The 12,653-nt window shown below is 47.5% G+C and overlaps 1 protein-coding gene and 1 long non-coding RNA gene across 4 annotated transcripts in view; one reads left to right on the plus strand and one right to left on the minus strand.

Moving 5' to 3' along the window:
• Positions 1-2,335: 2,335 nt before the first annotated feature.
• On the minus strand, positions 2,336-5,194 carry LOC124509920 (uncharacterized). Its single transcript, XR_006961539.1, has 3 exons — positions 4,902-5,194; positions 2,988-3,149; positions 2,336-2,860 (listed from the first exon to the last, which is right to left on the minus strand). It is a non-coding gene; the product is annotated as an uncharacterized LOC124509920 (long non-coding RNA).
• PBX1 (PBX homeobox 1) overlaps positions 3,603-12,653 on the plus strand; it is a 171,286-nt gene continuing 162,235 nt past the window's right edge. Inside the window, exon 1 of one of the 3 annotated variants that reach the window (XM_047076520.1) lies at positions 3,603-3,834. In XM_047076520.1, the coding sequence (XP_046932476.1) occupies positions 3,648-3,834 (187 nt within the window). In that variant the 5' untranslated portion in view covers positions 3,603-3,647. The remainder of the gene's footprint in view (positions 3,835-12,653) is intronic. The other 2 variants (XM_047076521.1, XM_047076522.1) reach the window with 2 other exon arrangements.

The following is a 12,653-nucleotide window of genomic DNA, read 5'->3' on the forward strand; positions in this document are numbered from 1 at the left end:
CCTTGGAGATCATTATTATTTAACAAAAAGTTGTTAGGATATTCTGCGTCTCAAACAGGCTGTTTTTTCTCCTGATGGACTGAATCTCCCTCAGTGAGATTTTCTCTCATCCATCTGAGGGCTCCCCTTAGACACAGTGTAAAAGAAATCCACTGCTGTTTTGTACAACGGCTGCTCAGATATTTTTTTTTTAAGTTTATTTATTTTGAGAGAGAGAGAAAGAGAAAAAAAGAGAAAGAATCCCAAGCAGGCTTCATGCTGTCAGTGCAGAGCCCAACACGGGGCTTGAACTCATGAACCATGAGGTCACAACCTGGGCTGAAATCAAGAGTCGGGCCCTTAACCAACTGAGCCCCCTAAGCGTCCCCGGCCACTCAGATATTTGAAGACCCCTATCTTTATCCCTTCCTCTTCTCTTCCCTAGGCTGAACACTCTCACTTCCTTGAGTTTCTGTGTGTTATTTATACTCTGTGCTTCGCTCCTACTTCTATAGACACTTATGAAGCACCTACTGTGTGCGAGCCTGGCACTTTGAAACGTTTAAACTTTTTTCTTGCAATACGAATTACAACCTGAGAACTAGGGAAGAGAAAACTGGTTGCATTCATTTCCTTTGTGCTCAGAGAATAGAAAACGAAGTGCATGTATGTGTGTGTGCGTATACGTATGTGCACATACATACGTGTGTATGTTTTAACAACGGGGAATGGTAACCAGAAGGTAAACAAATGAGAAAGAAGTTGAAAAGTTAGGCATTTAAAAGAAATCCCACGGGGCGCCTGGGTGGCGCAGTTGGTTAAGCGTCCGACTTCAGCCAGGTCACGATCTCGCGGTCCGTGAGTTCGAGCCCCGCGTCAGGCTCTGGGCTGATGGCTCAGAGCCTGGAGCCTGTTTCCGATTCTGTGTCTCCCTCTCTCTCTGCCCCTCCCCCGTTCATGCTCTGTCTCTCTGTCCCAAAAATAAATAAACGTTGAAAGAGTAGTACGTTTATTAAAAAAAAAAAAAAAAGAAATCCCTCTACGTTAGATGGTTTAAAATATTAATTAATTGAGGAGTTCATTATAGCTGCCTCTTGGAGACAGAACTGTTCGCAGATACATTGCAGTCGATTGTGAGTAGACTTCTCGATGCCTCTGAAGGGAGAACCCCAGCTTTCACCAGCTTGTTGGGTTTTGTTCAAGGCACATGGAAACTTGGTTGTGTGACTTTTCCTCAGCAGTCTGGGGACAGGTGGAGAGAAACCCAGTGATTGCATTAGGCCAAGTCTGGGTTGCTCACTAGGTGACAAGGAGCTTTAAGGACAAAGGAGAGGAAATAATGAAATGAACCATGAGGTGTAGCTGAGGATAGGAAAAAAACAAAAAGAAAGTAAGGGAAAACCGAATTACAGAGAGACGCGTTAATTTAAGCTCTGCTCCAAGTTTTGATCTTTGGTCCTGAGCACCTCAGATTTACCTTTGTTTTGTCTTTGCCGATAAAATTATTTACCCAGAAAGAAAGAAACTTGTTGAATAAATGAATACTGTAAAGAACACTTTGGGGGGAATGTTTTAAGTATCCCAGCAAACAAAAGCTTGCCTTTAACTATTTTCCTTGTATAGAATAGAAGTACTCAGTAAAAATGCGTTAATGTGACACTTACATATAATCACAATGTAATTATAATGTAAGTCTTTCTTATAGATGTATCAAAACAGATGTGATGGGGGCTGTTCAGGCTCAGTAGGTTAAGCGTCCGACTTCGGCTCAGGTCATGATCTCACGGTTTGTGAGTTCGAGCCCCGCGTCGGGCTCTGTGCTGACAGCTCGGAGCCTGGAGCCTGCTTTGGAATCTGTGAGTCCCTCTGTCTTTGCCCGTCACCCGCTCACGCTCTGTCTCTGTCTCAAAAACTAAATAAATGTTAAAAAAAAATAAACCAAACAGTTGTGATCTACCAAGGATGTTATAGGCCCAATGAAAAGAGATGGGAAGAAATCATCCTACCTTCTTTAACATACTCTCCAGAGAGCCATCCTTGAGCCATCACTACATCAGCTTGGCCCTTCTGGTTATTCTGAACTGGTGAGAAAATGGCTCATAAATTGCATTTGGGGATCGCTCAGTTTCTTTGCAGGTGTTTAGAAACGAGAGTGGTTTGGGTATGGCTCTTTCTGGACCCACAGGAAGGACCTATTCATCCATACACCCTCCCATCTGTCTGGCCATCTGTCTGGCCATGGACTCATCCATCCATTGAATAAATATTTATTGAGCATCTATCTACTAGATGCCAGGCACTGTTCTCGGTGCTTGGAATACTTTAGTAAACAAAGCAGAAAAGAAAAAAAAAAAACTTGACCTCAAGGAACTTTTATTTTAGGAATGATGACTTTTAATTGCTTAATAGTTGCTGTTTTCTGTCAATTATCAAAGTTGGGTACTTCCAACTTAAAAAAAAAAGCAAGGCTATTCGTGTAGGCTGAGGATAACCATGTCCCAGGTTCTACCCCCAGTTTTCTGCTACTGATGGGAGGCCTCCTCCTTCCTGGGGTTGTGGGGGAAACCGGGGGCTGAGGCGTCGGGCCGGGGAGCTCTGGGGTCGAAATTCTGGGGTCGCTGCTCTACCAGGGCCTCCATGGACAGGAGGCCCTCAGCAGAAAACCACTTGAATGGGAGGAAAGAAGCTCTTCCCTTTCCTCTTCTCCTCACTTCACGAACCTTCCTTCCTGGTGGGATCCCTGCAAGGGCAGGGCAGCTCGGGGCTGCGGGGCTTCTCCTTCATTCTGTTGCACACCGCCCCCCCCCCCCCCAGCCTCCAGTTCTGCTCGGAACCCAGCCTGCGAGTCTTCTGATACAGAGAGCGGCTCGCTAAACATGTCCTGGGGGAAGGGCACAAAGGGAGAAGAAAACCTCTAAGGGAGTGGTCATTCTAGGACCCTCATCAAATTTGGGTTCAAAACTCAAAGTTGCCAGATACAGATCAGTTAGCGGATGGCAGTAACTTACATTTGCGTGACCCCTATTAGCATCCGTGGAGAGGTGTGCAGCTTCCAGATGTCCTATCAGGTGTTCCGGCACCTGATGCCCACCAGGGTGCCTTGCGGTGGAAGAGAGAGCCCTGTTCTGTAGAAGAGGAAACCCAGCATTTCAAGGAATGGCCCGGAGGTCCTGTAAAAAGCATCCACAATAAGACTTTCTTTTAAAGACTTGTATTTTTTAAAGTTTATTTATTTTGAGAGAAAGAGCAGGAACAGAGGAGGGGCCGAGAGAGAGGGAGAGAGAGAATCCCAAACAGGCAGTGCAGAGCTCAGTGCAGGGCTTGATCTCACAGTGAGATCATGACCTGAGCTGAAATCAGGTGCCTAACCGACTGAGCCACCCAGGCGCCTCTAAAGACGATTGTTAAGTAACCTCTACACCCGACGTGCGGCTCGAACTCATAACCCCGAGATCCAGACTCAAATGCTCTACTGAGCCAGCCGAGTCCCCCGCCTCCACAAATAAGACGTTTAAGTCTGGCCCTGCGATTCCGAAGCCAGTGCTCCTTCTAACTGGCTACATGGCTTCCCCTCTGTTATCTTGACTCGCACAACAAATGAGACAAGCAGGGTTTGTGTCATTATCTTCCCTGTGCTACAACCCGGAGAACCGAGGTGGAGAGGCTAAATGCTTTGCTTGGGGTTGCTTGCATGGGTGGGGGTAGAAGTGACCTTCAAACCCAGACCATGTGAATGGAATCAAAGCCTTCCTGCTGCGTCATCTTGCTTAATGTGTCGGGAACCACCACCCCACCTGGCTGCACACGACACGCACACGCCCATACTTGGTTTGGATCCATCACTGGGTAAGCTAGGTGAGGCTGCTGAACCTGGTCTACAGACTTAACACTTACTGTGATGGTAAAATCTATGTGCTGGTGCGGTACGGTGCACCTTTCTCTTCTTTCTCGTATTGACGCGGGATCACTTTCAGATTTATAGTTCCTCTTAAGATTTCTTTTCTGTTGTTTACGTGCGGGATATCCAAGAGCTAGACTCACATTTAAAACAGCCTTGTGAATATCCTTGTGAATTTCTCAGGCTCAAGCATGCTGTTTGCTTTTTGTAGATGAATCTGTAGATACATCTACCTATCTCTGGCAGGTAGCATTATCATCGTGTTTTCCCTGTTTCTTGATACTTTGTGAAAGGATTGCAGAAATGAAAGAACTGTCTTTATTCTTTGATCTCTCTTATGCTTTATGAATTCTGAAAAACGGAAGGAGAACAAAGGGAATCTATGTGTTAGTGCTTTCCCTAAGTTTTGAGAAGCGGGTTTTAATGGTTTTATTAAATTAAAAATTTTTTTAGAAGCCAGAATGGACAGACCCTGGAAAGAAGGATCCCATGTGGTCAAGGCAGACCAGGATACTTCTCTGACCTCAGCCCTTAGGTTGAGAAGACTGTATTTAAATGTTTAAGTGTCCTAGACTCATAGACCTGCTTCTCTGGGCATCAAGATGTGTTTGGATGTTACTTCCTAAGGGGAATAAATACGGAAAGAGAATGAGTGCCTCACGCATCGAGAAGTCACTTACAGTGGGAGGAGCCTCCTGAGATAGAGTCTTTCTTGTACCACATGTATTGGCAAAAGAGATTTGAGGCACTAGACTCAATAATGGAACTTTTTTGTTCTTAAACCTAACTAGTCATATCCAGCATATAGAAAGTAAATAAACTTTCTATAGAATTTTATGGTTAGGAACCACTTAGTCCTGTGTGTTGAACTTTAATAACAAATTCAGAAGTATAAGTATAAGTATATTATAAGTATATATAAGTACACTTATAAGTATATATAATATACACTTATAAGTATATTACGGCGTTTAATCATGACCTTGACGCCAGGAGTTAGACGTAAATTACTAGAGCCACTTACTGGTGGGGAAACTGAGTCCCGGAGAGGTTGAGTGACACAGGATGTTACGTGCCAGGATCAAGACTTGAGCCTCGTTTTCTGACTGCGGAGTTGTAGCTCTGTTAAAGGGATGTCGAATCATCCAAAGGCATTCGCAGAATCTTCCAGTGTTCCTCAGACTCTTCTACAGCCGCCTTTCTGAAGGCTTCCTCTGTCACGGCTATTCCTGGGAGACGGGGATGTCTTCTCCTAGATCTCTCTGCATTATTTTTGTTGTTGTTATTTTTAGTTCTATTTTCATGAAAAATGTCCTTTTAGCTCATGAAAATAGCGTAGCAGCAGCAGCTTATCACAGAGTTCCAGAACGGGAAGGTCTTATCTCACCTACAAATTAGGGGCACCGTCATGCTTCCTAGGGTGGAAGGAAGCAAAGTCAGCTTCCCCCCAGTGGATGACTAAAGCCAGCAGGTCCTAATTCCATCCCGGACCCCAGGCTCTGCTCTTTTCCTCCCTCCTACCTCTTGGAAGCGTGAAATAACGCAGAAGTGTTTCCGGTTTCCCTGCGAGGGGACAGGGGTCCCGGAGACCAGAGGAGAATTGCTATTCATTCCTTCTGTACCGGGAACAACGCTAGGACTTTCATAAACATTTTTCTCAATTATCAACAACAGTTCTAAGAGGTGGGCATCGTCTCCATTTCTCACATGGGGAATCTGGGACCTGAGTGACGTTTCTAAACTTGAGCAGGTGGTGAAGGGTGAAGGCTGTGTGAGAGTCCAAAGCCTGTGTGCGTCCTGTCTACACGGGGTGCCTTCCCTGGTGCTGGAGAGCACCTCAGTCTGTGGCTTCTTGAAGCCTTCTGGGTGGAGACCGTTAGGTGCCCATCGTCTGTAGAGTCACAGAGCACAGCACCACCCGGTGGGAACTGGTCAGGCTTGAGTTTGAATCCTGCGTTAGCCACTTACTGGCATTGCTAGTTAACCTCCCCAGACCTCTGTTTATTCTCCTGTAAAGGGACAAACTACCTGCAGGGGAGGGGACCTGTGCACATTAGATTAGAGGGTATGTGCAGAGCCTTAGACGCCCAGTAAGTGATGCTCCTTATTATTATTGTGAGTCCTATTTTTTGTGAGTCCTATTATTATTGTGAGTCCTGTGTTTTTCTTTTAGAGAGAGAGTGTGTGTGTGTGACGCAGGGGAAAGGGGCAGAGAGAGAGAGAGATAGAGAGAGAGAGAGAGAGAGAGAATCCCAAGCAGCCTCCATACTCAGTGTGGAGCCCGATGCCAGGCTGGATCCCCACGACCCTGGGATCACGATCTGAGCAGACATCAAGAATCTGACACTCAACCGACCGAGCCACCCCATTACATTTGGTTCTTTTTAAATTTTTTTTTCAACGTTTTTTATTTATTTTTGGGACAGAGAGAGACAGAGCATGAACGGGGGAGGGGCAGAGAGAGAGGGAGACACAGAATCGGAAACAGGCTCCAGGCTCTGAGCCGTCAGCCCAGAGCCCGACGCGGGGCTCGAACTCCCGGACCGCGAGATCGTGACCTGGCTGAAGTCGGACGCTTAACCGACTGCGCCACCCAGGCGCCCCTCATTTGGTTCTTTTTAGATGACAGTGGTAGGTCACCTGGACCCCACAAGGGTGTGTTCTTGGCCTCAAGTCTTTTTTGATCTGTGACAGAACTATTTGCCAATTTCCCAGCCTCTCCTCTCTGCCAGAGACCCAGATCTTATCAGGCTTCTCTGCTTTGCCAAACCTGTCTGGTCTGGCTTCTTGGGAAGCTTCCCTGGCCTGTCTGATGGGAACTAAGCAGGTGACAAGCAGCAGAGGTAGCATCAGAAACTTTCAAACTTATCAAAGTTGCTTCTTCCTTAAGCGAATGCTAAGTCCGCGGTTTCTCGAGGTATGTTTCCTTGGCTGCCCCAGGACCCTTGGAAGGAGGTGTGCATTAAGATGTCAGAAGGCAGAAAGGAATGGTGATGCCTCCCTCCTTGGGTTCAAAGGGGCGAGTCAGTGAGAGAGACCAGGATCCCACTTCATTTCCCTGATCTCCTGGGCACAGGCCAGTACGCTGTCAGTCGCGGATAAGTTTGTTGAACAAATGAGTGATGCACTGACCATTCCCAACCCTGGATGCAGAAGTGGTGTCCAGACTATTTAACAACCAGCACGGCGTGGACTCCCGACAGGCAGACACAGCCATAGTGCCGGAGCATGGCCCTTGGGACTATCTTCTGGGTGCTGGACATTAACCCTTGAGCTGCTGGATTCTTGGAAAGTGCGGGCAAGAGACAGAGCAAAGAGAGAGAGGGGGGCGCTGGGAGATGGGGTGCTCTCTCTCTCTTTCGAAAAGAAACATTTAAAAAAATTAAAAAAAAACCCTCATATATGGAGAAACTGTGGGCTTAGCATTCACTCACGGAAGAAGTAACTTTGATAAGAGCCAGGGGGGGTTTTCTTTGTCCTTCTTAGCTTTGTGTTTTCCAGATCTCGCTAACTCTCCCAGCTGGGTCCTGCTGTGGGCATGCATCTGAGACCCTGTGTGTTGTGCTATCCCCAAGGTACCACGTGGGCCCTGGGCTCTTCCCGCTTGTGACTTCCGGTGCTCCCCCCACGCAGAGACTTTGGGGGGACACCTTGCCTCTCCTGGCTGCTCTCGCTCCTGCCAGGGCACACATATCTCACGCCGTCGTGCCATCTTTTCACGTTCATTTTTCAACCTTACAGTTGTATCTTTGAAACATGTGTGCACCTCCCTTTAAATAGTTTATCATTAGCCGGAAGTAACTGTTTAGATAGACCCAAGGCTAGTTCTTCACGCTATTAGGAAGGATTCTTCTGGTTTGGTGAAGTCTCCGCTGGCCGGCTCCCCACGCGGAGAGAGATCCTCTGCTGTGTCCAACAGTGCAGGCAGTTCACTGGTGGCTTCAAGACAGGCTTGGCACATTGCAAAGAACTTTTTTTTTTTAATTTGTTGTTGTTGTTGTTTTTATTTATTTTTTTGAGAGAGACAGAGCACGAACGGGGGAGGGGCAGAGAGTGAGGGAGACGGAATCCAAAGCAGGCTCCAGCTCTGAGCTGTCAGCCTGACGTGGGGCTCGAACTCACAAACTGTGAGATCATGACCTGAGCCGAAGTCAGAGGCGTAACCGATTGAGCCACCCAGGCGCCCCGCGAAGAACTTTTTGCTAAAGCTGCAGGTGCTATCAGAAATGGAGGGAGAGGCGCCTGGGTGGCTCAGTCGGTTTAGCGTCCGACTCTTGGTTTCGCCTCAGGTCATGATCTCCAGGTTCCTGAGATCGAGCTCCATGTCGGGCTCTGCGCTGACAGTGTGGAGCCTGCTTAGGCTTCTCTCTCTCCCTCCCTCTGCCCCTCCCCTACTCACGCATGCTCTCTCTCTCTCTCTCTCAAAATGAATAAACTTAAAAAAAGAAATGCAGGGGCACCTGGGTGGCCCAGTCGGTTGGGCGTCTGACTTCGGCTCAGGTCATGAGTTCGAGCCCCATGTCGGGCTCTGCGCTGACACCTCGGAGCCTGGAGCCTGCTTCGGATTCTGGGTCTCCCCCTCTGTCTCTGTCCCTCCTCCGCTCATGCTCTGCCTCTCTCTCTCAAAAATAAATAAACATTGAAGAAAAAAGAAAAAAAAAAGAAATGCAGATAGAAACGAATAACATAATAATCATGAATAATAAATTTGTTGTGTCCTCTAGCTTTGCAAAGCTTCATTTTCTCATGGATGCAGGAGGTCTTTCCTCATCCTTTGCAAGATGGAAGGAAGGCCTGCCGCAGACATTTCTGACGGTGGAGTGGCTGGAAGGTGCCACCAGGGGCCCCTCCAGGTCCCCCAGGACCATGACCTCTTCCGCATCCGTATTTAAGTTCTTCAGTGACACACGGCCCTGTCTCCATTCTCCCATTCTCATCCCAATATCTAGCTTTCTAGGTATCAAGGCTTCGCTCTTCTCCATGAAAAGGTTGGCATCCTCAGATTTAGGCCAAGAAAAAAAACAGGATCTGACTTCCTTTTCGAACTCCTGTGTGCACACAGCTTCTCACAAGGATGGCAGCAATGCAAGGCCCGGTCTTCCTGGCCCCTCTTGCCGAGGTCTGACTGTGGATTGGCGGGGTGACAAGCCATCTCGCCTGCTTCCCGCTCTCTCCCCACTTGGGAAGAGCTGTGCCCGCTGGGGGGCGGGGCCGCGCCCAGGGGGCCGCACGGGGAGGCAGCGACCTTCCTCCGGGGCTCCTGATATCGAGCTGGGGAATGAGTAATTGGGACTCGCCAAAGTGTTTAAACACCAGAATTGAAATTAATGTCCCCTCCTTGCTGGCTACGCTGACAATACATTACAGCAAACACCTTCCCAAAGTGAAATGAATGTTTGTTTATCCTCATGAAATATACATCAAAACATGTTGGTGGAAGAAGCCCTAATGAGGGAAGGAGCCAGGTTTCCTGTTAATTCCAGGCGAATAGTTAACTGAAATGGAGGGTTTTGCTTCTCTTTGCTCTCTTTTCTTTCTTTCTTTCTTCTTCTGCACCCCCCCCCTTTTTTAGAATAACCTGTCCACAGCTGTGTATCTAGGACATTAATATGGGTTTAATGAAAACTCTAGTTGATCTGTCCAAAGATATTGATGAGCATTGCCCAGCGGTATTAATCATCTCCTTGAGGGAGGAAATGAGGGAATGGGCGAGCAGCTTTCTGTCAGATGCCAATCCAGATGAAGGGATGTGAAAAAAAAAATGTTTTTAACCCTCCCTAGCCCCATCCATTTCCTGGGACGCGGACTGGGCCAGGAGGGAATGAGAAGGGCCCGTGACAGCACAGGAAATTCTGGGCCACGTTTGACGTTAAATCATTAAGCTACTGCCAATAAATCCATTACTGTTAATTATATTGAGATGGTCAACGATCCACTGACAATATTCCTTCATTGATTTTCATTCGCAGGGAATCGATGTTCTGGCTTTAATCTCTTTCGTGTTTTCATTTGTTGGTTTCCTTCTCCCTCTCATCTCTTTCTCCCCATGTCCCCGCCCCCCACAGCTCTGCCTCCCCCTCCCCCCATGAGCCCTCGCAGTAATACGGTTCCCCTCTCGCTGGTGATACAGTTCTCTCCCTAAGTGCCAAATGTTTCTTGATAGGAACAAGCTACATTTCTTTATGGCTTATGGCAAACTGCCTTGATTACTTCTACTGCTGTACCCATTATGTGAATTAAATATGTATTCAGTTGCATGCTGCTTGCGATGTTATTGCAGGGTGACATATGGTACTGACTCAATTAGAATGAAACTAGCATTAGATAACCCTTCTGATTACATGCATCCTGACCGGCTCCTCCTCGGCCTCCCCTCCGTGCACCCGCTCGCTCCAATGTCTGCAGGCTGCGGGTTTTCATGATTGGTTATCATCTCCACCACACAGGATGCGGGAGGGGGCTCGGCGGGAGGGGGCTGTGAGTCTCTGGGAAAGAGGGCACATCAGACAGATATAAAAAGGTTGGTGGGGGAGGAATAGAAGAGATTCAAAGCTTGGAGTTGGAATTGACCTTTAAAATTATATTCTTTGGAAGAGGTTGTCAGGCCTACTAGGAGAAGAGTCCACAAAGGTCTCTCTAGGGTTGGAATATCAGAACAGGAAAAAAAAAATAATGCGAAATGGCTGCCGGGTGTGTGATCAGTTGGTTCTTACCTTAAAAATTCTTCATTTAAAAACAATGCCTTCCCCCACCCCCCATTGGGAGAGAGTCAGTACTTATTCCAACACCAATACCTGTTTTAATTAGAGGATGCTTGTATTAGTGGATGTTAGCACACTTGATTCTCTGGCACCTGACAATGAAGACAGAGTAGGGACTGTCGCCCCCATCCCACAGATGGAGCAGTGGAGACACAGAGGCACTGCATTGCATTGTAGTTCAAGGTCGCAAAGTCATTTGGTGGCAACACGAGGAAGCCTCCTTGATGGACAGCTCAAAGATGTGCTATAAAGCGATTGAAAGTTGCCAAATCTTAACACAAAAAAGAAGGGAAGTATTTTGAGTGTTGGGGGCAGGGGCAGGAGCTGCTGGGATGTTGTGTTTCTGCCGCCGCACAATTCCTTGGCCGAGAACAGCTGATGCACAACATTTCCTTCTGCTGAGTCATTTTCCCTCCTTGGTCATGTCACCATGTTGGAAGCTGTTATAAGCGCCCGTCCTTTTGTTCTTCCTGCTCTGTCCCTTCTCACCGAGTGAGAATGTAGAGACCCATGCCCTCAAATCTCATCTCCCTGTAACCAGAGGCTGAGGCAGCTTCCTTCCGGTCTGAGACCACCCCCGCCCCGTCCCAGGGCCTGCAGGCCATCTTGGATTTTCCCACCACTGATGGAAAGGTTGCTGGACCCCAGGCCCCCTGACTGACTGATGTAGCACCAAGGACTTCTTGTCTGTGGCCACCTCAAGTCTGTTTGAGTGTCTGCTGTATGCATTTGGGTGTACCACACCATGTGCTTTGGGAGATAGAAAAACTTCATTTAGTATGTGGTTACCGGTTGTAGGCAGCTCACATCCAGACAGAAAAGGAGTATGGCGGGGAGCATAAGCATGAAAGAGGATGGTATGAACTCAAAAGTGCTATAGATGCACTTACTAATCTTAGCATTCCTCGAATTATGCTGTCACTTAGCCTTGAGTACAGGTGGCACTAGTAAGTATTGCTTGGTTGGATAGATGGGTGGATGGATAGATGGATGGGTGGGTGGCTCGATGGATGGTTGAAATGGATCAGTGTGAACTATGGTAATAATGAGGCAGGTTTCCATGGAGGAAATGGGGACCCTGATAGACAACACAGCCATCCATCCCCGTCCTTCTCCTCACCACCTACTTTCCTATTAAAACAATGATCACTACTTTATATAGCACTTTATATTGGAAACAATCCTTTCAAGAAACCCCGCGGAGATAAACAAGCAAAGAATTAAAATAGTTACCTGTAGAAGCCCGGTGGGAGAGGGGGATGGGGGAACGGAGCCAAGGGCGGGAGCAAGACCCGGCAGCATGTGGGAATCAATCACACGCGTATCGTAGAGGTATTTTTTTTTATCTTGTAAACACAGTACCTATTTAAAAATAATAAATATTAAAATCAAAAAAAGTTTCAGGAGCATTCACTTTCCTCATCTTCACAACAACTGTGAATGTGAAGGGAGGGGGTGGATATTTTTATTTGGTCCTCATTTCACATCAGGGAACCGAGGCACAGAGAGGTTAAGTAAAGGACACAAGGTCATAGAGTTAGTAAGTTGTAGAGCTAAGACTAAACCCAGGTTGGGTTCTTTCCACCAGAGCACATGGCTTTGGTGAGCCTTGGCCCAACTGTGCTAATCCCAAGAGGGGTGCCTGTGTGAGTGGGGCCTTCCCTGGGACCTCTGTGTCTGCGGAGGAGGGAGGATGTTGGGTAGGGACCACTGTTACATGGCAGAGGTAAACATCCAGGACAGATCTGGCTTGGAGTTATAGGAGGAGGCATCTCTGAACCAGCGCTGTTGTTCATATTCACTGCCGAGGAAGGGAGGAGACATCACACAGGCAGCTTTCACCAGATCCTTTGGGTGGCCCTGCTATTCCCCAGGGTGCCTGCTGAGGAACAGGGAGGTACAGGTTCAGTTTTCAAAAACCCGCGTTGAGCCACTTCACTTTTATGAAAGACCTACCTTGGTACCCGTTTATGCTAACTGAAAGAAATCCAGAGGGGATTTTTGCTTTTACAAGA

Source organism: Lynx rufus, unplaced genomic scaffold, assembly GCF_022079265.1.
Source record: "Lynx rufus isolate CCGP_SWC_20201006 ecotype Redwood Valley unplaced genomic scaffold, mLynRuf1.p SCAF_15, whole genome shotgun sequence".
NCBI lineage: Eukaryota > Metazoa > Chordata > Mammalia > Carnivora > Felidae > Lynx > Lynx rufus.